At 41.3% G+C, this 23,366-nt stretch overlaps 1 protein-coding gene across 2 annotated transcripts in view; it reads right to left on the bottom strand.

Moving 5' to 3' along the window:
* Positions 1-4,533: 4,533 nt before the first annotated feature.
* CHCHD3 (coiled-coil-helix-coiled-coil-helix domain containing 3) overlaps positions 4,534-23,366 on the bottom strand; it is a 254,511-nt gene continuing 235,678 nt past the window's right edge. Inside the window, exons 7-8 of one of the 2 annotated variants that reach the window (XM_039860891.1) lie at positions 18,992-19,127; positions 4,534-5,284 (exon numbers count right to left, since the gene is read on the bottom strand). In XM_039860891.1, the coding sequence (XP_039716825.1) occupies positions 5,261-5,284; positions 18,992-19,127 (160 nt within the window). In that variant the 3' untranslated portion in view covers positions 4,534-5,260. Of the gene's footprint in view, positions 5,285-16,687; positions 16,818-18,991; positions 19,128-23,366 lie in introns of those variants that run through there. The other variant, XM_039860893.1, reaches the window with a different exon arrangement.

The following is a 23,366-nucleotide window of genomic DNA, read 5'->3' as shown; positions in this document are numbered from 1 at the left end:
AGGGCAGACTGGGCGGGCACCAGAGCTCTGCTTAAGTGAATCCTGCTTTGTAGGGTCGGCCTCTCACTGACCAGTCCTCACAACCAATCAGTCCGAGCCGGTCCCTCCCATTGAAGTGCAAACAGCAACCAAGGCTCACCTATAATAAATAGGAGGGCACACACAACCCATACAAGAAACACACCTGGAGCAGTCAGCTCAGGTGACCGGAGAAGACTGCACCACTGGGCCCCACAGGATACCTACTACATAAGGCCACTCTTCTATGACTGGGAGACATAGCAGCCCTACGTAATACATAAAAACAAACTCAGGGAGGCAGTCAAAATGGAGAGACAAAGAAACATGTCCCAAATTAAATAGAACAAAGCTCCAAAAAAAGAATTAAATAAAATGGAGATAACCAATCTACCAGATGCAGAGTTCAAAACAATGGTTATAAGGATGCTTAATTAACTTAGGGGAAGAGCAGATGAACTCAGTGAGAAGTTTAGCAAAGAGATAGAAAACATAAAAATGGAGATATAAAACATAAAAAAGAACCAGTCAGATATGAATAACTGAAATGAAGAATACGTTATAGGGAATCAACAGATTAGATGAAGCAGAGGATCGAATCAGCAATTTCGAAGATAAAGGTAGCAGAAAATACCCAATCAGACCTGCAACGAGAAAAAAAGAATCTAAAACAAATGAAGATAGTTTAAGGGGCCTCGGAGACAACATCAAGCATACCAACATTCAAATCACAGGGGTCCAGAAGAAGAGAGCAAGGAACTGAAAACCGATTGGAAGAAAGGATGACAGAAAACTTCCCTAACCTGACAAAGGAAATAGATGAACCAGCCCAGGAAGCGCAGAGTCCCAAACAAGATGAATTCAAAGAGGCCCACGCCAAGACACATTATAATTAAAATGCCAAAGGTTAAAGACAAAGAGAATCTTAAAAGCAGCGAGAAAAGCATCTAGTCAACTCCAAGGGAGCTCTCATAACACTGTCGGCTGTTTCAACGAAAACTTTGCAGGCGAGAAGGGACTGGCATGAAATTTTCAAAATGATGAAAAGCAAGGACCTATAACCAAAATTACTCTACCCGGCGAAGATATCATTTAGAATTGAAGGACAGATAAAGAGCTCCCCAGACAAGAAAAAGCTAACGGAGTTTATCGACACCAAACCAGTATGACAAGTAATGTTAGTAGGATTCCTTTAAGAAGAAAAAAATATTAAAAATATAAATAATAAAATGGCAATAACTATATGTCAACAATTACTTTCAATGTAAAGGGATTAAATGCTCCAATCAAGACACAGGGTAGTTGAAAGGATAAGAAAACAAAACCCTCTCATATGCGTCCTACAAGACTCACTTCAGATGGAAAGACACACAGAGCCTGAAAGTAAAGGGATGGATGGGAAAAGATTTCATGAAAATGTTAACAACAACAACAACAAAAAGTTAAAAAGCTAGGGGAGCCATATTCATACTAGACAAAATAGACTTTAAAACAAGGCTACAACAAGATCAAAGAAGGGCTCAGTAATCCCACTTCTGGGTGTTTATCCAAAGAAATCCTCAACACTACTTCAAAGGGACATGAGAACCCATAAGTTCACTGCAGCATTATTTACAACAGCCAAAATATGGAGGCAACCTGGATATCCATCAGTGGATGAATGGATAAAGAAGAGGTAGTACATACGATGGAATATGACTCAGCTCTAAAAAAGAATGAAATCTTGCTATCTGCGACAACAGGTATGGACTTAGGTGGTATTGTGATGAGTGGAGTTAAGTCAGACAAAGACAAATGTCATATGATTTCACCTACATGTGGAATCTAGAGAACAAAATAAAACAGAAACAAACCCAGATACAGAGAACATTTTGATGGTTGCCAGATGGGAGGGAGTTTGCGGGGAAGGGTAAAAAAAAGGGAGAGAGAGATTAAGAAATACAAATTGTTAGTTACAAAATAGTCATGGGGCTGTCAAGTATAGCATAAGGAATATAGTCAGTAATACTGTATGGTGTCAGATGGGTACTAGATTTATCAAGGTGATCACCTCGAAGTTATATAAATGTCTAATCACCATGTTGTGTATCTGAATGTAATACTGTATGCCAACTGGAATTGAAAAATTAAAAAAAATATATATTTTTTAAAAAGTTTAAACCCATAGAAACTAAAGGAAGAGATAAACATGGGAGCATCCGAGCGGGGGAAAGTAAAGAAGTGGATGAAAATTTGGGAAATAGGGGAGCAGTGACAGAGAATGAACATTAACTCATTCAAAGTATTACCTTTTCAAGTATATTAACTCAAAACAGAATAATCCCAGTAAGTTACTGCTACTCTTTTAATTGTTCAACTTCTCTAAGTCTTAAATCGACAGGGTCAGCTCCAACAGCTAAAATGGAGGAAAGAGAATTATTCTCTGGGTTTCTGGCCAAAGCAATTATACGAGGGCTGAAAGATATCAAGCTAAGAATCACAGGTTGCCAACTCCAAAGCTGGAGCAGATGAGGACATCTGGCTGCTTGTTCCGTTCTAAGCAAAATACCACTTAGAGCTGCAGTACAAAGGCATCTCATTGGTAGACCAGCAAGTCACAAGCATTTGGTTATTAGTCCACATCCACTATTAATAAGGATTAGTCAATAATTTTCTAAACCATCATGTTGGCAAGTTTTCTATAATAAGTTATTGACTTTTCAGAGAGGACTTTGTGCTGGTTTGACCCTGCCGTCTTCTACAAGTTCATCAGACATTTGTTCGATGCGATAACTTCTGACTAGTTTCTAAGATACTTTATTCTTCTTGGCTTCATGAACTAAACTATTGTCATTCAAGGTGTGTTCTACTTAACGGAGAAGCTGATCGGAACATGTAATTCCATGAGACTCATGTATCACAACATTCTTCTCAAGCAGTTGTCCTAAAGTTAACAGTGACCTGGATGGAGCTGTGATACAATCAACAGATCTTCAAAGGCATAAAAAAAGGCATCGTCTCACCCATTTATTTGCTCCAAAGTGCCATCTTTCCCTCTTGCACCCATCATCAGAATAAATTAATAACCAGTGCTGAGAGATGTCTTGACAAACCACCCTCCCATGATTTAACCAGCTTTAAATTCCTGACTCTTCAGTGAATTTCTCTGCCAACGACAAGACTGGCAACTTAGGATGTGCCACGTTCTTGGATCTAAATTACAAAAAAAAAAAAAGGCAGTATAAGAGGGAATTTGTGAGTTAGCTGATTTGCAGATACTACAGCAAGTCACTGGGTAAACATCTGTTTTTGTGTACCTATTCTTTCTCCTAGGCAGGTACCTGGGTGTCACCCTAACAGTGCCAACATGTGCTGCTCCTCCAGCTACCAATGATTCCTTCCTTCACATTTAAACAAACTTGGCTTATTTTGTACCACTAAGAAACGAAAATAAAAACAAAAACTTTCATTAAACAATAATCACAGTTTATGGTAGGAGGGTCAACAAAATCACTCAGAATCAACATCACATCTACAGGGTGTTCACAAGTGTACGTGGAAATGCCATTCGAATGGAGCCAACTCAGGGATTTAGATGAGAGGCCACACTCACATTTATAGGGGTTGGTTGAAATTCTCCCCATACAAGCTATGTTCATCCTAACTTTCTCTAAGGTATTTGGGCATGTGCATATTATTCCCATGCCCCCAACTCCCAAGATCAGTTTACTAAATAATCACACAAACCACAACTGGATCCAACCGAATGTGCATGGGAAGCATTCTGACTCTTCACCAAAAGTCTACGTAAAAGGTTCTTCCATTTCCTCCCAGTGAACAGCTGAGGAAACAGGGGCTTAGTATGCTGAGGTGATTTGGTTTAGGACCCACAGATGGTAAGTGGCAGAAAGTGGCAGAGCCACTGAACAATCTGAACACAGATGCACCTTATTCCAGAGCCTGTATTCTTAAGCATTTTGCTAAAGTCTCTCTAAGAAAATAAAAATTCTACATGACAAAAGATATATTCAAATGACATCACGGAAGCCTTAGCATTTTCTCCTTTATCTATTCCTGGAAAGGCCTTTTCGTTTTGCTCCAGAGTGAATACTAATTTCCAACTTACCAAAATCCAGGGTTGGACTACCCAGCCTCTGATAAAAATGAGTTACACTTAGGCAGTTTTAATGAAATTGGAAAAACACTCAGGGTTGGTTGGTTGTTGTTGTTTTCCCCTTTTGTAACATTTTTATAGATGGCAGGGTCAGAAGTTTCTAACCAAGGTTTTCTAAACAAGTTCTCGCCCCAGTATCCCAAAGAAAGGAAGGTTCGTGCAGTGTAAAGATCTCCCTGAATCCTACCTCCCTAAGGGGTGAGTTCGAAGCATCACTTGCTTAGCTGAGGCTCTGCAAAGTGCTTTGGAGCTTTTCAGAGGAGAGGTACAGCACGAATGCAAAGCAATGACAATATAAATCAACTCAATTCCCGTAAGCACAACCATGTAACCTAGAGAAAGAAATACACAAGGCCCCAGGCTACAATGCCAGTCTTTGTCAGAAAATATATTTATTATTGATAGTCACTGAAGTAAAGATGTCAGTATTCGTGATAGAGAAGCGGTTATATAAGCCAAGGTTGCCTTTCTGTTGATAAAAAAAAATGCCTTATTTCACTTGCAATCATAAACATTATTCCAGTAAAAGAGGTACATTTTCTTTCCTTTTTTTGTCTTCTTACTTACATGATCACCATAATAAGTTAAAATGAAATAGCTCTTATCTAGTCAAGGGAGAAAAGAAAACGAGAGAGAAACCCAACATGCCACAGCCTGGACAGTCCCACTCAGCACTGCTGGCCCGAGACTAAGGTGTTTCGCCCTCTCCTCTCCCCACTCGGTAACCTTATCCCCCGGCCCCGACCCCCAGGCTTTGCTGGAAGGGAGGTTCACCAAATGATGGAGCTTGGTGAGAAGAGGACGCTGAATAGAAAGAACGCAAGGTGGAGAGGGCTGCCTTTGTTTCTGTCATCGTACGTGGGGTTTATTAACACTGCAGTGCGCCCTTCGTGGCTGATCCCTGATCTCAGCCTTGGCTTCTCACATCGTTGTTGTCGGACGTGGGATGAGCTTCTGTTGGATCTGCTCCCTGGCGCTTCTCGTCAGTGTTCTTCTTCTCTTTAAACTGGTTACTTTCTAACTAGGAAAAAAAATGTTCCACCTCTGGAATCAACGTTGAAGGAGTTCTGCGTGTTCTAAAAGCTGATTTTATCCTCCCTTCTCAAGCATGCTCTGCAAGAGAAATAGAAATCGTTAAGTTTTACCACCAGAAGGAGGGGACCAAGAAATGGCAGTAACAATCTAGTACTATGTGTTTTGTTTTTTCAAAGATCTTCTTCAAAAACGCACAAAGCAAGGCATATGCTTCATGGTCTCAAACTATTATTGTCTTTAGTGGGCACCACTGCTAATCACGTATAATCTCTGAATGACCCCTCACCCTCACCCACCATACCAAGCTGAACCTGAAGAGGAAGTATGGCCTGGATCACGGGGTGGGGGTGGGGGGCAAGCGGGGAGTGTGTGTGCCGTCTCGCCACCCTGGACATTTGGAAATGCATGGAAGCATCTGGTGGCCATAGGGACCAGGGCAAAGCCTCTGCCAAGGTGGCAGGGTGGGGGTGGGGTGAGATGGATGTAAAACCCAAAGGCTCTGAGAGGGGATCTCTCAACTGAAGACACGATTCTCTCCCAGAGAGAAAACCTCTGCTCGCCCTAGGCAGAACACAGGTGTTCATGAGCTCCTGACGCTGGGCAGAGATACACAGGTAAGTATCTATTCCCAAATTGCAGAAACGGCCCCCACCTTCTATCTATTTATTTTTGTGGGTGGAGGTGGAGAGCAGTAGACAGGAAGGATTCTTTTTTCCCAGTTTTACTGAGAAGGAATTGACCTACATCACTGTGTAAGGTTTAACAAGTACAGCATAATGGTTTGATTTATATATATATATTGATTACATTGATATATATTGATTACACTGATATATATTTATATATATATGATTACAGGAGGTTTGGTTGACATCTATCCTCTCGTACAGATACAATAAAATTTCTCCTTGTGATGAGAACTCTTAGGATCTACTCTATTAACAACTTTCCCACATACAGCGGTGTTAAACAGTCATCACGTCATACATTACATCTTTAGTACTTATTACTCTGTAAGTAGAAGTTTGTACCTTCCTCCATTTCCCTCTCTCCCTACCTCCCGCTTCTGGTAAACACAAATCTGATCTCTTTTTCTATGAGTTTAGTCTGCTTTGTTTAAGATTCCACGTATAACTGAGATTATACAGTACTTATCTTTCTCTGTCTGACTTATTTCACTTAGCGTAATGCGTTTGAGGTCCATTCATCTCACAAATCGTAGGATCTAGTTTTCTATGGAATAATAATAAGCTAGTGTGTGTGTGTGTGTGTGTGTGTGTGTGTGTGTGTGTGTAGATCACAACTTCTTTATTCATCCATCCACCAATGGACACTTAGGTTGTTGGCTATTGTAAATAAAACTGCTGTGAACATTGAGGATGCAGATATCTTTGAGTTAGTGCTTTTGTTTCCTTTGGATATATTCCCAGAAGTGAAATTGCTGGATCAGATGGTAGTTCTATTTTTACTTTTTTGAGGAAACTTCATACTGTTTTTCATAGTGGCTGTACCAATTTACATTCCCACCAACAGTGCACAAGGGTTCCCTTTTCTCCACATATATGCCAGCAGTTATTATCTCTTGTCTTTTTGATGATGGCCATTCTAATAGGCACGAGGTAATATCTCATCGTGCTTTTAATGTGCATTTCCCTAATGACTAGTGGTGCTGAGCATCTTTTCATGTACCTCTTGGCCATGCATATATCTTCTTTGGAAAAATGTCCATGCAGGTCCTTTGCTAATTTTTTTACTGGATTTTTTAAAACATGTTGTAGAGTTCCTTATATATTTTTGGATATTAACCTCTTATCAGATATATGGTTTGCAAATAGTTTTTCCCATTCTGTAGGCTGTCTTTTCACTTTGTTGATGGTTCCTTTTGCTATGCAGAAGCTTTTTAGATTGATATAGTTCCATTTGTTTATTTTTGATTTTGTTATGTTTTAGCTATGATTCTCCTTCCCCCCAAAGCCATTACCAAGACCAATGTCAAGGAGCTTTTTTTCTAAGTTTTCTTCTAGGAGTTTCATGCTTTCAGGTCTTACATTTAAGTCTTCAGTTCATTTCAAGTTAACTTTTATGAGTGGTGTAAGACAGGCATCAAGCTTCATTATTTTAAATGGATATATCGAATTTTCCCACTACCATTTATTGAAGAGACTTCTTTCTCCACTGAACATTCTTAGATCACTTGTGAAATATTAGCTGACTGTACTGGGTTTATTTCTGGGCTCTCAACTCAGTTCCATTGGTCTGTTTTTATGCCAGCACCATACTGTTTTAATTACCATAGCTTTATAGTATAACTTAAAATCAGGAAATATGATGCCTCCTGCTTTTTGTTCATCTTTCTCAGGATTTCTTTAGATATTTGGGGTATTTTGTGGTTCCATATAAATTTTAGAAGTGGTTTTTCAATTTCTGTAAAAACTGCCATTGGAATCTTGATAGAACTTGCATCGAATCTATAGCTTATAGATAGTATGGAAATTTTAACAATATTACTTCCAATACATGTAGGTGGGATATCTGTTCATTTATTTGTATCTTCTTTGATTTCTTTCATCAGCGTTTTGTAGTTTTCATCATAGACATCTTTTATCTCCTTAGTTAAATTGATTCTTAAGTATTTTATTGTTTTTGATGCTATTATAAATGGGATCAATTTCCTTTTCAGAAAATTCATTGTTAGTGTATAGAAATGTTACTGATTTTTGAATGTTAATTTTGTATCCTCTAACTTTACTGAATTGGGTGATTAGTTTTCATGTTTTTTTTTTTTTTGAGTCTTTTAGGATTTTCTGTACATAAAATCCTAGACAAGAAGAATTCTTAATTATCAGATTAAAACTCTATAACTAGCTAGGGCAGGGGTATATTGTCTCCATTACTAGGAATCTTTAAGAAGACAAAAGCAATCCTTTCTCTTTTAGTTTTGAAATTACTCAGGAAGAAGAGGCTAGGTCGGGTCCAAGGCTGCCTCTAATCCGTTTATACCTTCTTCTCTCTATTCCTCACCCTTCCAGCTGTTGATTTTACTCAGCTCTTAACTAATCTCCTACTAGGTACTCGCTGCACTGAGTCAGGTGGTATGGGGGAAACCAACACACATGTTCATGGAAAATTAAGGCAGTAATATAACGCGGTAATAATTTGCGATTTTTAAATACATTTGGCTACATGAGTGCTAAAAATTATTTTAATGAGTAAGTAATACAGAATGTATAAAATTCAAGAAGAACAGAAGAATACACAGTTGAATGTGAGTTTTTCCTTCCTCTTGTTTCTCAGTTTCTTGTGTAAACCTCCAGAGAAGTAAGTGGTTCTGCCTCGTTCAGATGAGGAGGGCAGCTCTGCGGCTGGAATGATGGGGCAAGGCTCCGTGGTGATCTTTCACGGTGGACAGAATATAGACAAAAGGCTTGGGGGTTGGGCTGGGGAGGGGCGGGGCTGAGAAGTGGTGGTGATGACTCGGCTCCGGGAACAATCTCAGCAGGTACAGAGGGCAGTGGAAAGACAGACCTAGCTGGAGGAAAGGGTGAGCACTCAGGATGTACCAGGGACAAGTGTAAAAAGGGCCCAGAGTGAATGCCAGGCTGGGATACTTCTTGTTGGCCACTGAAAATACCTGGGAATCCAACACGTGTCTTTAAGAGGAGGACGTCACATAGGAAGGTTACCCTGACATCCTTAGCACAATGGCTCCAACAATGGAGAGTCTGGAGGCAGAAAGACCAGGGAGGTGGCAGATTAAACCAGGCAAGCGCGGGAACAAGAAAGAGCTGGAGCCATAAAATCACAGGAAGGAAAAAGAGATGGTGAGACCTAAGGTACGGTGGACACTCCGTGACAGGGAGGATGGTGGTTATCACCGACTGCAGGAGCTGTCGTGGGAAGGAAGGTGATGATGTTGGGCTCTGTGAGCCTGGGATGATGATGGGACATCCCAGATGGAAATACCTAGATGGAAGTGGCAGGCTTGACAAGAGAGGTCAAAGGCCTTTAGAGAGACAGATTTACGGTCAAAGATGAATGAAAAAGACTGAAAGAAAGGGGCAGAACAGAGAGAGTGGAAAGACAAATAAGCGCTTCAGGTCAAAGAAGCACAGATGGACAGATTATCCTAGAGCATCCGTTATTATAGGTTACAGACGTTCTAAGAAGTCTGTGTCCACAGAGGACACAAGAAGAATAGAGCTAAAAGCAGGAAAACCAGTTTGGAGAGAACACACGCAGAAATGTCAGGGAAAGCAACGATGCGGTCGAGAAGGAAGCAAATTAGAAGAGAATCTAGAGAAAAGGACTAGGAAATTGAGCAGGAGATGGCTCGGCAGAGAGCTGTGCTGTAGAACGAACACCCGAACGTGAGGCTTCTCTCAAACCCATCGCTCAAGGAAGCTCGGTATCTGTTGGAAAAATTAAAAATTGAGCACCTACCATGCACAAATCAGATCAGGCAATGTCACAGTATCAGAGCACCTCAGTTATCCTCACTGTCCCCCACCCTTGTGGCTGGATCTCGGTAAAAGTCTCTCCAACTACACGGATGGGAAACTATAAATTCTAGGCAGATAGACAACCTCGCCACAACATTATTTATGAATACAAAACGGAAGTCAGTATAAAGCAGATCTATACGGAGCCCATTTAAGGGCATTTAGTTATTAATGGAAATGATCCCTTTGTGAGTGATATCGTTTTGCATTTGGGGGGTTATACACTCACTGCTTTCTTCGACATACCAATGGGAACTTTAAGCTGCTGTCTGCCTTGTCAAGATTACACGGCTGTGCCTCACTCTTCTGTTTAGATCTTATAGGTTATAGTGATATATCCCTGTGACAATTGACAGAGGAAAATTCTGAGATGTCCTACATTAAATTACGGTGGGCTGGGGAGTGAAAGGGCCGCGAATATTTAACCAGTTCACAGCTGTGGGTCAACTAACAACAGACTGACTGCTCACATTCCTGAGTATATGCTGGAGCTCTGAGTCAACCTCTGTAGCAACCGCCAGATACGGCTGCATCCTGCACATGCATGGACTTCCAGGACTGTGTCCCCACAACCAAACAAAAGTAGTAAACAGTTCCTCCTTAGGGACTAACTACCTGCCATAAAACTGCACTTCACCTTTTCTCGTTCCCCTTTTCTGAAGTCAGTGTAAACTCTTTCAAAACAAATTACATCTTTCTTCCCCAAAACAATGTATAAAAGAGTCCATCAACTCTAGGAGAGAGGATTTATTGGCCTTTTCTACCGACCCTACTGCTGGTGGCTCGGACTGCATGTCCCAGGAGCAGTCCCTTTTCTGGTCAGCATTTAGCTCAATAAACCCTTTCTTTTAGAAAAGCTTTTGGCCGTGGATTTTTTTTTTTTTTTAATTTAACACAATGTACCTCTTTTCAACTGTTGCAAAAATAATCTGCAGTGACGACAACATAATTAAAGCAGTAGTTAGTGTTTTTCAAGTCTAGGGCAGGGGTCCCTAAACCCTGGGCCTTGGATGAGTACTGGTTCGAGTACTGGTTCGTGGCCTGTTAGGAACCGGGCTGCACAGGATGGAGGCTAACGAAGCTCCATCTGCATTTGCAGCCACTGCCCAGCGCTGGCATCACGGCCTCAGCTCCACCTCAGATCATCAGGCATTAGATTCTCATAGGGGCACTGGTCTCTGGTGCCAAAAAGGTTGGGGACCGCTGGTCTAGGGTATCTTTCTACTATTCTTCTCCCTGCAACCCGAATCAAATACTAATGGGTAATTTTTCAGCCAGCTCTATAAATATAAGAATACCAGAGTCTCTTTAAGAGAGACAAGCTGAGCCCTGGCTGGTTTGAAGATCAGTGGGCCAGTCTAAGATAAAGACACTTTTGAAAAAATACAAACAAAATACAGAGAAGTAACCGCATTCACAGAAATGCCCTGCTACATGCTTTAAAGTTCTAATCCTCAAAGATTGCACGGTGGTTCAGCTGATTCACGGGTGACTCTTTGAAGACACAAGAGACAAGCCTGTGTCTTCCAGGGAGGGGCTGCACGTGTTGTTAAACTGCACTCAGCTGCCACCAAAGGGTGGCAGAGGTGGCACAAAACGCCTCCCTTCTGTCACAGACATTAACAAATTCAAGTTTGCCTTTTAGAAAGATGAACTGGTAAAACGTTTTATACCCCAGCTATGCAATGAAACCTGCAACACCCAGACCCTGAGGCCTCGGACGGTCTGTGTCATTTAGCGTCCACCTTACAGAGTCTGGGTTCTGCAAGCAGGTGCTGTCGGGCTGAACTTCAACAGTGCATAAATTTAACACTGCATAAATTAACATAGGAAATTCCCCCAAAGAATCAGGGAGAATATTTGCAAGTTATAAAAAATTGCTTCCTTCATTTAAGGAACTGCTAAGACTTAATGTAGAGAAAGGAATCCCTAGCCTTCATCATTCACAGCTTTGGGCCTGCAGAAACTCCTTTTACAAACAGCTGGGGAAATTACCGACCGAGGGAACGGGTCGGGCAGCAATACTGCGCTTTTCTCAAGTCTTTCTGATTTCGGCGACAGGGAAGAGACAACTGGCAGCTCGCACTGTCAGACAGGAGCAGTGCCCCTGGGGACCAGGGAGGGTGTGTCATTTCCATTTAGTAAAACAATCTTAACTGTTGTCCTCAAATATTTTTGTTAAACAGTAATCTCGTCAACCGGATTTTGAATTACGGCTGTCATGGAGGGGTTGACTATCGTAGCAGTGTGTCAGCTCCTGGCTTTCGCAATGTATTTAGGAGGAATTATGGCAACCCTTGGCTTGCTAAACGATCATGAAGAGGAAAAAAATCATTTCTGCTTTTCTTTGTTTTTTTGTTTTTTTTCAAGGTATCACTCAGTAGTCCCTGGCAGAGCTTCCCCGGCATCTCACCTGGGTAGGGAAGCAGAAAGGTTTACAGGGGAAAGGTTCCCGTGGGCAAAGTAGAAGGGGAACGTGTGTTCTGGGTGCACCTGAGTTTTCACTAAGGAGGGACGGAAAACGTGGGGCGTGGACGAGAACGGAGCGGTGATGAGGAATAGCACGTGGTAAAGACAGAATGAGCAGAGTGTGAAAGAGAAGCAAAAGTAATCAATAAATTCAATTTATGAGAAGCACAGAGAAGTTTGCCTGTGCACCGAGTACTACTCCTGACTACCTGGAGATCTGCTTAGCAAACTCATTTTGTTTTCAGTATCTGTCTGTTTCCCCCATCAAGGACTGTTCTTTATTTTTCCTGCTTTGGAAGAAACACAAGGTAACTTTTTTATGCCCAGATCTTGTTTCATATCTTCAATGACAAATGCTCTACGTGATATTCAAATTAAGTTACAAGTAATTAAGTGTTTATACAATTTGCTGCAATAACAGACAAAACACTAACACCTTGCAATTCTAACTCTTGAAGGATAAGCACTAGAAAAAAAAATGCCTATTAAGAAAAATCATAGTTTATTACGATGGTAATATTTCTATTAAACCCTGATTAAAAAAAAAAAAGAATGTCATAAAGCAACTATTAGTCTCAGAAAGTAGTTTAGAAAAGAATTCCTATGATGGAAGAGGCTGGAGTAACACATTTAAAGTTTGGAATTTAGTTTGCTTTGATGTGACTCCAAATTTGAAAGGCCATGCCATGGAAGGATGGGATATTTGTTATGAGACACCCATGAGTCATCCTGAGCATGAGCAGCCCATTTATCAGCCCATAGACGACTGATAAATGTCACTAGGTGATGGTGATAAAGAAGCCTTCGAACCAAAGAAAAACATACTCCCGTAGGTCTTCCCAGACAGTTAACCTTTGCTCCCTATCTGTGCTCCCTGATGGTGAGCACCTGTGGACACCAGAAGCACCTGCGTTAGGAGAGGGGGTCCCTGATGTGGGTCACAGGAGGAGGGCGAGGTGGCTGGAGCAGCAGAGCCAAGGGAGGGTCAAGTCACCAATGTGAGCTGGCAAGGGGACCATGTGACCTTGGCTAGGTGCCCCTTTCCTCCCTCCCATCCATGAAAGCTGGGTGTGGCTTTTCATCCAGGAGCACCTACAGTTCAAATGGGGGCGAGGGGAGAAGAGAACTTCTTTTTCAGGGGCTCCTGCCTTCTGCCCGGGACATCTTCTGATTTGTTCCTGATGCTGAGCTAGGAATGTGTTCCTAGGTCTGATTAGACCTCTGCCAGATGGCTCAGACTCGTAGGCAGTGACAGGCAGGTAGATCTCTAATGCAGCTCAGGCCAGTGGGCTCTAGAGCTACGTGTACAGAGTTACCTGGGGAATTGATTTGAAGTCCAGATGTACAGGACTCTCCTCAGACCTTCTGAACCAATCTCCAGGGACGGGACCAGGTATGTGCATTTTAAATAAACTCCCCAGGTGATTGCGTTCTTCACCCACATCTCAGATCTGATACCACAGGGGAATAGTGCACTAGGCTAGGTAACAGGAGCCGGCTATTCAGGTCTGGTCCCACCTACAGATCACTGGAACTCTCTGGCTGCTAATTCTTCCAAGTGAAAGGATGCGATTAGGTTACATGCTCTCTAAGGTCCAAAGGCCTATAGTCTATTAAATCATTTGCATGTAATTTATAGTTCATCTGAAAACAACGATAAGCTACAACTTGCTCTAGAACCAGCTTTTTCTTTCCAGACTTCTGGTTTCTAAAGTGATAGCTATGACTAAGTTTTCAGACGCTCTTCATACTCAAATAATGGGGTAGTATTTGAGCCCTGGTCTATCACAAATCCAGTTTATAGGGGAGATAAAATATACCGCCCTTAAGAAAGCTGACACATCTGCCATGCTCAACTCCTCCATATGCACTGACCTTAAAGTCCTCTATTTCAGAGGCTAACCCTAGACTAGAGATGTCATTTATATTTTCGAATGAAGAACTGGGTGCATTAGCCTTCGGATAGAATAACTTTATATTAGGATCCAGCCTCACTTATCAGGGTCTTAATCCCATGTTGCCCACTACAGATGAGTGACTTTTTGATCTCCTCAAATTGATCAGCAGGAAGATATAGGCCCAAGTTGGGGGTGCCTCACTTATTAGAGGTCCTCATTTGGACATCTCCCAGGTCTGGCCCTTGCTTTTAGTCCTGGTCTTCCCCGGCTCTTCTGACCTGGCTTCCTGCTCTCTCTCCACAATCCCTCACCACGTGGCCCATGCCACATGGGTGAAAGTCGTTGCAGTACAGAGGGGCCTAGAGCTGGCTAGAGGTAGGTAGCCTGCATTTTCTAGTGCAGTTTATTAGCTGGGAGGCTACATTCTGCCAGGCAGTGCTGATATAGCCAATTTTCACTTCACTGATTCTGGAGAAACTATGAAACTGTTTCCCCCGCTTCAAGTTTATTCAGCCACCGTGGCTTCCCCAGGGCAGTCCGAAGTACTAGCTTCAAGGAAAGGATACAGAACTGTGAGAGACGAGGTGACGTGGAGACCAATCAGACATGCACTTGTTCTTCTGGACTGAAAGGTTAAGGCTGACACCAGAATCTAAGAGGCAGAGGAACAAATGCTGGAGGTCCCCAAAGCAGGGGTGCTGCTTGTACCAAAAAGCCCATGTCTCTTAATTTGAGTGTGCTCATGAATATGCATGTAGAATCAGTTCTGGAAAAACAGAGCTGGAAGACCCCGTGGATCACTTGGTTCAAACCCTGACTTTACCAAAAAAGAAAATGAAGCCCACATCGTCAGGACTAGATGTGAATGTTCACTACAGCGTTTTCCATAAGCCCTACCTCCCCAGTGAACACAGAATGTTCCCCAAGAGTCCAGCTAGCTTCTGAACCTTTTTGTCCGTAGCAGCAGGGCTGAGGAAAGAGCTGGAGCTTTTTGTCCGTAGCAGCAGGGCTGAGGAAAGATGCAGTGTGCCCTAAGCAGCTGGATTCTGCAAGTTTAGTGAGGGGCAGTGGAGTGTCCCAGGGAACACAGCAATGCAGATCTGGGAGCAAGCCCCTCCCCTTTTATAAACAGAACTCCTCTTTTGGTCCACTAGTGGGCAAATACCATTGGCTTCCTATTTTTCCCTCTCTTCTGTCGTCTCCTGTAAGGTAGGTGAAGCCAGATTGGTGAAGCAATCAGGCTTTAATGTAAGAACAGGTAATTCAATCTTGGGGAGCTTTTAGAAAGCTATGAGGCTAAGCAGCGATGAGAAATAAAAGACACAGAAGTCTATCAATCTATGTCCTCCTACGTTTTGATTTGCTGTATATCACACAGCTAGCCAGTAGCTTTTAAGACTTAGAAATAATAATTAAAACAATATCGTATCTCTTTCCCCTTGTGAAGAATACATAACTTAATATACTGGAAGTAACAATCTAAATGTCTCATGTCAGCCTACGAAGAATTGTTTAAGAATATCTGAAGAAAGATTGATGTGAACAAGTGGATGAATAAGAAAGGAAATGTGAGGCTAAGGAATATCCGGAAGTCTTCCTATCGGTAAGATCTATTAGTCTACAGAACAATGCCCCAAGGGAACCAGTGAAAGCCCAAACTTATGAGTCATTTAAAAGTGGAGTGGATTTGGCTATTGGAATTATTCCAAGGGGAAAACTCTTGCACTATGCCGGAAATGGACAATGAACCTAATGGGTTGTTGTCATGTTTCGTATTTTCCATGTGAGCATGTCCAGCTTGTTCTTTGCTTTTAACAAGAAAACTTCAGAAGAGGTGTTGACCAGGAAATGCTGCAACAGAGGACCGGGACCACATATACTGCCGACGTCCCTTTTAACAACAGGCAGAGGTGGGGTCACGAGATCAGATTAACTTCACAAGAAGTAAAAGGAACACGTGGTATTATAGGAAAAGTCACTACTCATGAAACACTGACATAAACCCTTTGTGGCCATTTTGGCGTGGTTTTGAAATGGGGCAGTGTGGGCTGCACCTTTGCCTGTGGCCTTCATAATTCCACCCCCCGCTACTGGTTACCACCGGTCTCTAGCATGACTTAATTTGATCTTCAAGTTTTTTCCCTTCACTTGATGATTATCACACGTTTTCCCTCATTGACTTAGTTCTATATTAGCGGATAATGGATGGATGTGTCTTCACACACCCAACTCAAAAACCAAACTGTATTTACTTTCGAATTTTTTGTTTTTATGGCGAAGTATATCTTGATCTAGTTGTTAAATTTACCATCGAGACTTCCCTGAGTTTCAATTTTCTCAACTGTAAAACGGTGAGAATAAAACCATCTTTATTTACATCTCAAGTTGTCATAAAAAACCAAGTAAGAGAATGAATGTGAAATCACCTTCAAGTTTAAAGAACTACAGAAAGAAATACAAGGTATTAACGTTTCTTGGCTTTTGCCCATTTCGGTGTTGCCCATCTTAGGATAAAAAGGTTTTGGGGATATATATCTCTTTAATGTTACTATTGTTATACATTCCCTAATACTACAATGTAAGAGTTGTCAAAACAATAGGCACTTGAAACATACTCACTGAAAATAATATTAAATTTTATTGCAGATTGCGTGAGGGGGAAAGGAGGGTCTCTTTTGAAATCACTAGGAATAATTTGATGCTTTTGCCCAATCTGTTTAGTTGGTTTCAGCATGAACTATGCAACTGAGGAAAGAAAAAAATAAGATTTATTGAATAATTTATATAAATGTAATCCTCATAACACTGGAGATAACTACCCCACATTCATATATGAGAAAAATTAAGACCCAAGGTCAGAGGGCTTGGATACAAACTCAGATCTGCCCAATTTGAACTCTTGATGGCGCCATGTGGCGTCTTTGATTTTGTCACAAGTTAACTTTGTTTTACTCTATAAATATACGCCATTGATCTCGTGGGGCTATGTGCAGATGAGTCAACACACGGTAGACAGGCCGGATGGAGTCGGTACTCCAGACGCCCGTGCAGTTACCATTCTGTTAAATGTTACAGATCATACCGTGGAAATAGGCACCTACATCAGACACCAGCTCTGAAAGCACACTTTATCACAGTCATTCTTTGCACTGACTGCCCGCCTCCAACTCGATGTGGCACTAATGTCAAGTTAGTAAAATCCATGGGTCAACGTACAGGTCCCAAGTGCTTGCGTTGGTATTAACACTGAAGGTAGGCACTGGTTAAGAGCGTATCAGAAGCTGCTTTTGCTAAATAAAATGTACTCACTTAACATTCGCAGCATTACTTCTACTAAAGACTTTTAAAGAAAAGAATCCCTGGCATACTACTAAGAGTTATACAAGTGCCACTATAAGCAAGAAACGGAAAAAGCCTCAAGCTACTGGGCTTTTAAAGACAACAAAGCCTTTTAATAAATCTCGACTATGGCACTCCCCCCTTATCTGTGGGGGAAATGTTCCAAGACCCGGAGTGGGTGCCTGAAACCACAGATAATACCGAACCCTGTATGTAGTGTCTTCTCCTACACATACACACTATGAAGTTTAACTTATAAATTAGGCGCAGTAAGAGATTAACAACAACTAATAATAAAATAGAACAATCATAGCAATGTATTGTAATAAAAGTTATGCGAATGTGGTCACTCTCTCTCGAAGTGCCCTACTGCACTGTATGTACAGCACGGACATGCTGGACAAAGGGGTGACCCACATCCTGTGTGGGATGAGGCAGGACAGCACACGGTTTCAGCACGCTACTCAGAATGGAGCTCGATCTAAAACTTTTGAATCACTTCTGGAATTTTCCATTTAATATTTTCAGACTGCAGCGGACCACAGGTAACTGAAAGCAAAACTGTGGATGGGGGGAGGGGCGGGGAACTCCTGTACATTTTTCTACTAATATTGCCATTATGTTCCAGCTATGCAGACAATACCAACCATCCGATCAGATATTTACAGTGTCAGAAATTTACGCTAAGGGGTATTATTTAACTACAGCAAATCAGACTGCAGGAGGGCATGCTGTGAAGCTCAAACGCTAGATTCAGCCGCGTTAGAAGGTCAACTCCAGGGAGTTTGTCAGCAGAAAGAATCGAGGTTTCCAACAATTTCTAGAAATTGTTGTCTCTCAGAACAACCTACATCCCACTGTCAAATCAGTTAAATGATAGGCAATTACATGACCTGCGAGAACTGATCATTTGCTTCAGAGTTTATCATTAGCTTTACAAAAGTACATAAATGAGAGAAAAAACATGGCCTGTGAACATCGTATTATTCTGATATGAAAGGTCAAGAGAATATGGCTACGGTACATAAAAGCAATGGAAACTGTTTCCTAAATCCCATTTCTGGCCTTCCTTCCCCTGCCCAATTGAGTGGACTCTACTGACTGGTAGAAAATTGAGCGGTGCTTGAATGGTCAGTTTCTGTTTTATGTTTCTGTTTGTCTTTTATCTCTTTAAACCAGGCTCTCTGCATGACTATTTGCTGCTTTTGGATCCGAAGCTGCTGGCCCCTTCCTCTTTGCTGGCTTTGAGTACTAGCTCAGAAATAGGGGGCAATGACCTTGAGGACACAATTATTACAGAGGACAAAAGTTCAGAATGAGAAACATTATTATTTTAGTAAGAAGTTTTTCTTTTCTGCAAGTAATGAGTTGAACACGAGGAGAATATGGGCTTTTCCTACAACCACCTGGATGGAAGTTGATTACAACTCAACCAGCTAGTGACAGCAACTCCTGATGACGTTGACTAGCTTGGTTCCTAAAACTTCTCCACACACATTGCCCATTCAATCCCTTAGCCCATCCCATAATGCTGGGCTTGCTTCTTCTGGTGCCCCTGTTAGCGTGGCTCGCACACCCACCTGTTTGGCCTGGTTGACACAGCGCAGGTACTGGCTGGCCAGGGCAGAGCAGCTGAGGGTCTGCTGGGCGTTCTGGCGGTAACACTGGAGGATTTTGGCCTGCAGATCAGCACAGATTGGATGAACTTCATACCGCCTGAAAACAAAAACACGGGTGGGTCACTGACACAAATGGACTCCAATCAGAATAAAGAGCAAGGCTAAAAAAACATATAAAACATTAAACAGATGTTTCAAATGTAAAAAAGAAAAAAGTTGAGAAATAATATCACAAAGGGAAGATATCACACAAGGCAAATGATTTCTATGAAATTAGTTCCATTAGTTGACACCACTGCGAGCCTCTCAGGACACTAATGTTCCCACGCAAACCGACACCTACACCAGGTGAATGGCGCCGGTGCTCCCCAGCCCAGCCAGCCCAATCAGAAACCGGGGCGCCCTCACTTCCACCTCCCACATCCACTTGGTCAGAAAGTTCGAGATCCTGCAGCCTGGTCCTCTCTCCATACGCACCGTCCTTACACTGGCTCCTAATCATTTATGTTCTGGATTTAAACGATGACCTCCAAACTGGAACCTCTGCCTCTGAGGTTCACCCGCTACTCCTGCCTTTCGGAAGAAGGTTCTTCCAGAACGTTCTTTCTAATACATAAATCTGAAATGGTATCTCTCCCTAAATAAAATGAGATCAACAGGTAGGTTTTCTTCATCAGGTTCCGACTACCCCTTAGCCTCAATTCCCCACATTTTCAGGGTTTGGCTCTTATACGTCCTTTTGCATCTTTGCTCATGCTCCGCTACATACTGCGGTGCTCTGCACCCAGACTCCCAGCCGTTGTATAGTCCTATGTATTTGGAAAATAGCTACTTTTCTTTCGATACTTGAGCCAAGTACTGAAATGGAACTTTCTCTACATGGCTTCCACTAGCTCTCCTCATCCACGGGACAGCGTGTCATTCCCTTTACGGCGACTCCACCCAGCCTGTATGAACTGCTTTCGCCGTGCACGTTAACACTGTTTACACTACAGTCAATACACACCATAGTGCATTTACTAGCCTACTTTTACTAGAATGCAAACCCCAAGAAGGAACCTGTCTTATTTTCTTTGTGACCTCAGCTATTGATAAGGACATATTTTATGGAAGTCATGTGATGAATTATTGAGAATACAAATGGGTAAAGAGAAATTTTTTTTAATTCCATGAGCTAAATTCTACTAATTATATTTAAAAATCTCAGATTTTAGTTAGATTGCTTTCAGTGAATATACAATACCAAATTTAAGTGCTTCTAAAAAAGCTTATAATATACACTTAAAAATAATAGAATAAGCCAAATAAATTATACAAACAAAAATAAAATATTCTTAAGATGATAGAGGAACTTTGATTATAAGGGCTAAACACACAGAGAAAATACATAATATTATTACTTTTAATCCGGGAATTCAAACTTTTTTTTTTCAAATTAGTTTTGCTTAATACAAAAGGCTTCCAGTTTTTCATACCAGTTCTTTTTTTTGAAATTTAAATTTTGTTATTGCCATAGTAATCTTGAAGTAGCGTTATTTTAAATTTAATGGATTCTGAAAAACCCCTAGAGAACACGGGAAGAATATCTGTCATCAATAAGGAAACCCCTGGGTGACGATTTGCCTCCTTATTACTTTTCATCCAACACACTAAGCTAATATATATTTTGCTGGAATAGAAACCTGAAATGCAAACTATGTTACTGGTCCCCGAGGGAATTTACTTCCTACTACCCTCTAAAGAAAGCAGATATACAGAAAAAAAAAAAAGCCCACGAATTTTACATAACATTGCTTTTACTTTCTTATTCATTACCTTACTGCTCTGCCAAATACCTAAGAACAGAATTTAAATCCAATCCCAAGAGTTTCAATTCTCTTTAAGATTTTGAAGTTCAGATGTCTGTGATTTTTTTCTGGACATGGATTTCCTTAATCCCCTACCGTGAACATCAGCATCTAAAAGGAGTCAGCTGTGCTCTGAAGAGTAGAAGCACAGACACCACTAACCTGACTGATGAGAGCAAAACACACTACTGGGTAAATAGTGAATAAAATATGATTAAGCGTTAGGTCAGGCGAACCTAGCACATGCATGGCTAATGCCTAGAATAGCTCCTGGGAAGGCAGGGTTAGAGACTGCCCTCGTCAAGGACCTCCGTCTCTCCAAAGGAGCATAGCTTTTACAAAAAGGATGGGGAGAGAAGGCAAGAACAATGCTGACCAGGTAGGTGGCCCTTCCCCGTTAACAGAGAAGAGAAGACTGTAAAGAATGAGCATCCACATACTGCATATCATAAAGAAAGTGGTATGTTTTTTTTCTTTAAATAAATTTCACCTAATACTATAGACTCCTTAGGAAGAATCATATATAAGCATTTACCCTGAGTTGAGCTGTTAAGTATATGAGTTAAAGTCCGTGAGTTCTTTACAATTTTAAATGCGTCGAAATATACTTTTAACACCACAAATCAACACTATTCACTTCCTGGGCCCCTGATTTCCTATCTAGTAGTCTGTGGTGTGTGTGTGTGTGTGTGTGTGTGGCCACAGACATCTGAAATTTTGTACATATTTCAACCCGTATTGATGATTAGATGGTAGGAAGGGGAAAAGAGGGGTGGAATTCAGCATAATTGTCTCCCAGTTCCGGGAGTGGACTCTGAGATGTTTTTCTTGGATTAATCTGTAGGGGCAAAGCTCTGCTTCCTGATTGATCAGCGACGCCTGTTATGCAGCCCTAATGCACTGTTTTCACTCCGGGAAAATGCTAAATGAGATTACGGTCTAACATTAGAAGGCCATGAAACACAAGCCAGGGCAGCTTCCATTCAGCGACAGGGTTTCAAAGGCGCTTCCAATATGCATTATGGTAAACCCTCCATACAATCATTGAGTCAGCAACGGATTTCTATTGACTGTTTTCATCCCTGCTAATGGAAAAAGCCACTAGCAGGCAAAAATAACAAAGTCCAGAATTTCAGGATACCTAAGGAGGAAAATTAAATCTTAGATGCGATAGACATTTAAACAATTTAATGTCTTTGTAAGGAAATAGGAGAAAAAGAAATGATGAATGACATATGCTAAGAGAAAGATAAAATATAAATTTGGAGAATTTGGAACAATAATGAAGTGATAAGGACAGTTATCCAAAAACATATTTAGCAAAAAGGAATTGGTGGAATAAAATCGACACTTAAAACTAGATGTTGATCAGAAACAATTAAGAAAAAAATCCAGTTTGGTGGTGACCTGACATTACTGGGGACTTCTGATGGCTTCTACCACGTGCGCATCTGTCTTCCTTCACTTTTCCTTTCTGTCCTCTTTTAGTCTGATTCCTTCCCCTTCCCCCATCACACAAGCACTAGCAGCTGGCCCTCCGCCCTTCGCATTCTCACCCCGAGCCGGCTGCCCACAGTATACAATGGCAAAACTTGAGATCCAAAATTCTGAAAAGAGAACAAAATCAAACGAGGCGCTCCTGGTACGTATTCTGTAGCCGGTAAAGCAATTTTTGCTGTTTAATACTAGCATTCACTTAAAAGGCAGCTAAGAAAAATACATCCAAGTAGTTTTCTTATGACACTGACAGATCCATTGTAAAAACTTCGGAAAAAGAATAAACATACACGACTAGGTTTTTTCCCCTATTTTTCAGTGTTTAAAATAACATGGTGATGAACACAGACTGTTACTACTGTTTCTATTTTCTTGGGATTGCTCCCTATGAATTGAATTAATTGGTCAAAGAGAAATAAAAACATTTTGGTAAAAATGAAGCTGAGAGAAGCAACATTCGGAATCTTCTTCTTAAGACTCTAAAATACATTCACTCGAGTATCTGTTTCGGAGCTAACTCTTGGTTTCGCGGCTGCCTCCCCTACTTGCACGTCTTAGAAGCTTCTTTAGTGTGGGTCTGAGCTTTGGATTTCGAGGAAACTACTTATCCATCTTTTTAGTTTGACAAGAATAGCAAGAATAAGGTAATTTCAGAGAAAGGAAAAATATGGAATTTTAATTAATTAATTCAAAACAATTAATCTATTAATTTAAATTGTTTGATTTAATTAATAAAAAATACGGAAATAGCTCACCTCATACCATTCTCCGCTCGGGCTGGAGAAGTCATGTAACAACAACTGGGCACGAGCCACAATTTCTAAAACTCTCTGACACAAAGGTCATTCATTATAAGAGTAGGTGCACAAGAAAGGATTTTTTCCCTTGTATTTGGAAGAGTTAAGTATTCTGAGTAGGGAAAGGGGAGAAAGGGAGGGAGAGAGAGAGAGAGTTGGAAGAGAGCATGGATGCATGGATGGATGGGTGGATGG

The sequence above is a fragment of the Pteropus medius genome, unplaced genomic scaffold, assembly GCF_902729225.1.
Source record: "Pteropus medius unplaced genomic scaffold, Ma_sr-lr_union100, whole genome shotgun sequence".
In the NCBI taxonomy this organism is placed as follows: Eukaryota; Metazoa; Chordata; class Mammalia; order Chiroptera; family Pteropodidae; genus Pteropus; species Pteropus medius.
Note: the sequence above shows the minus strand (reverse complement) of the source record. Positions and strands in the feature narration are given on the sequence as shown.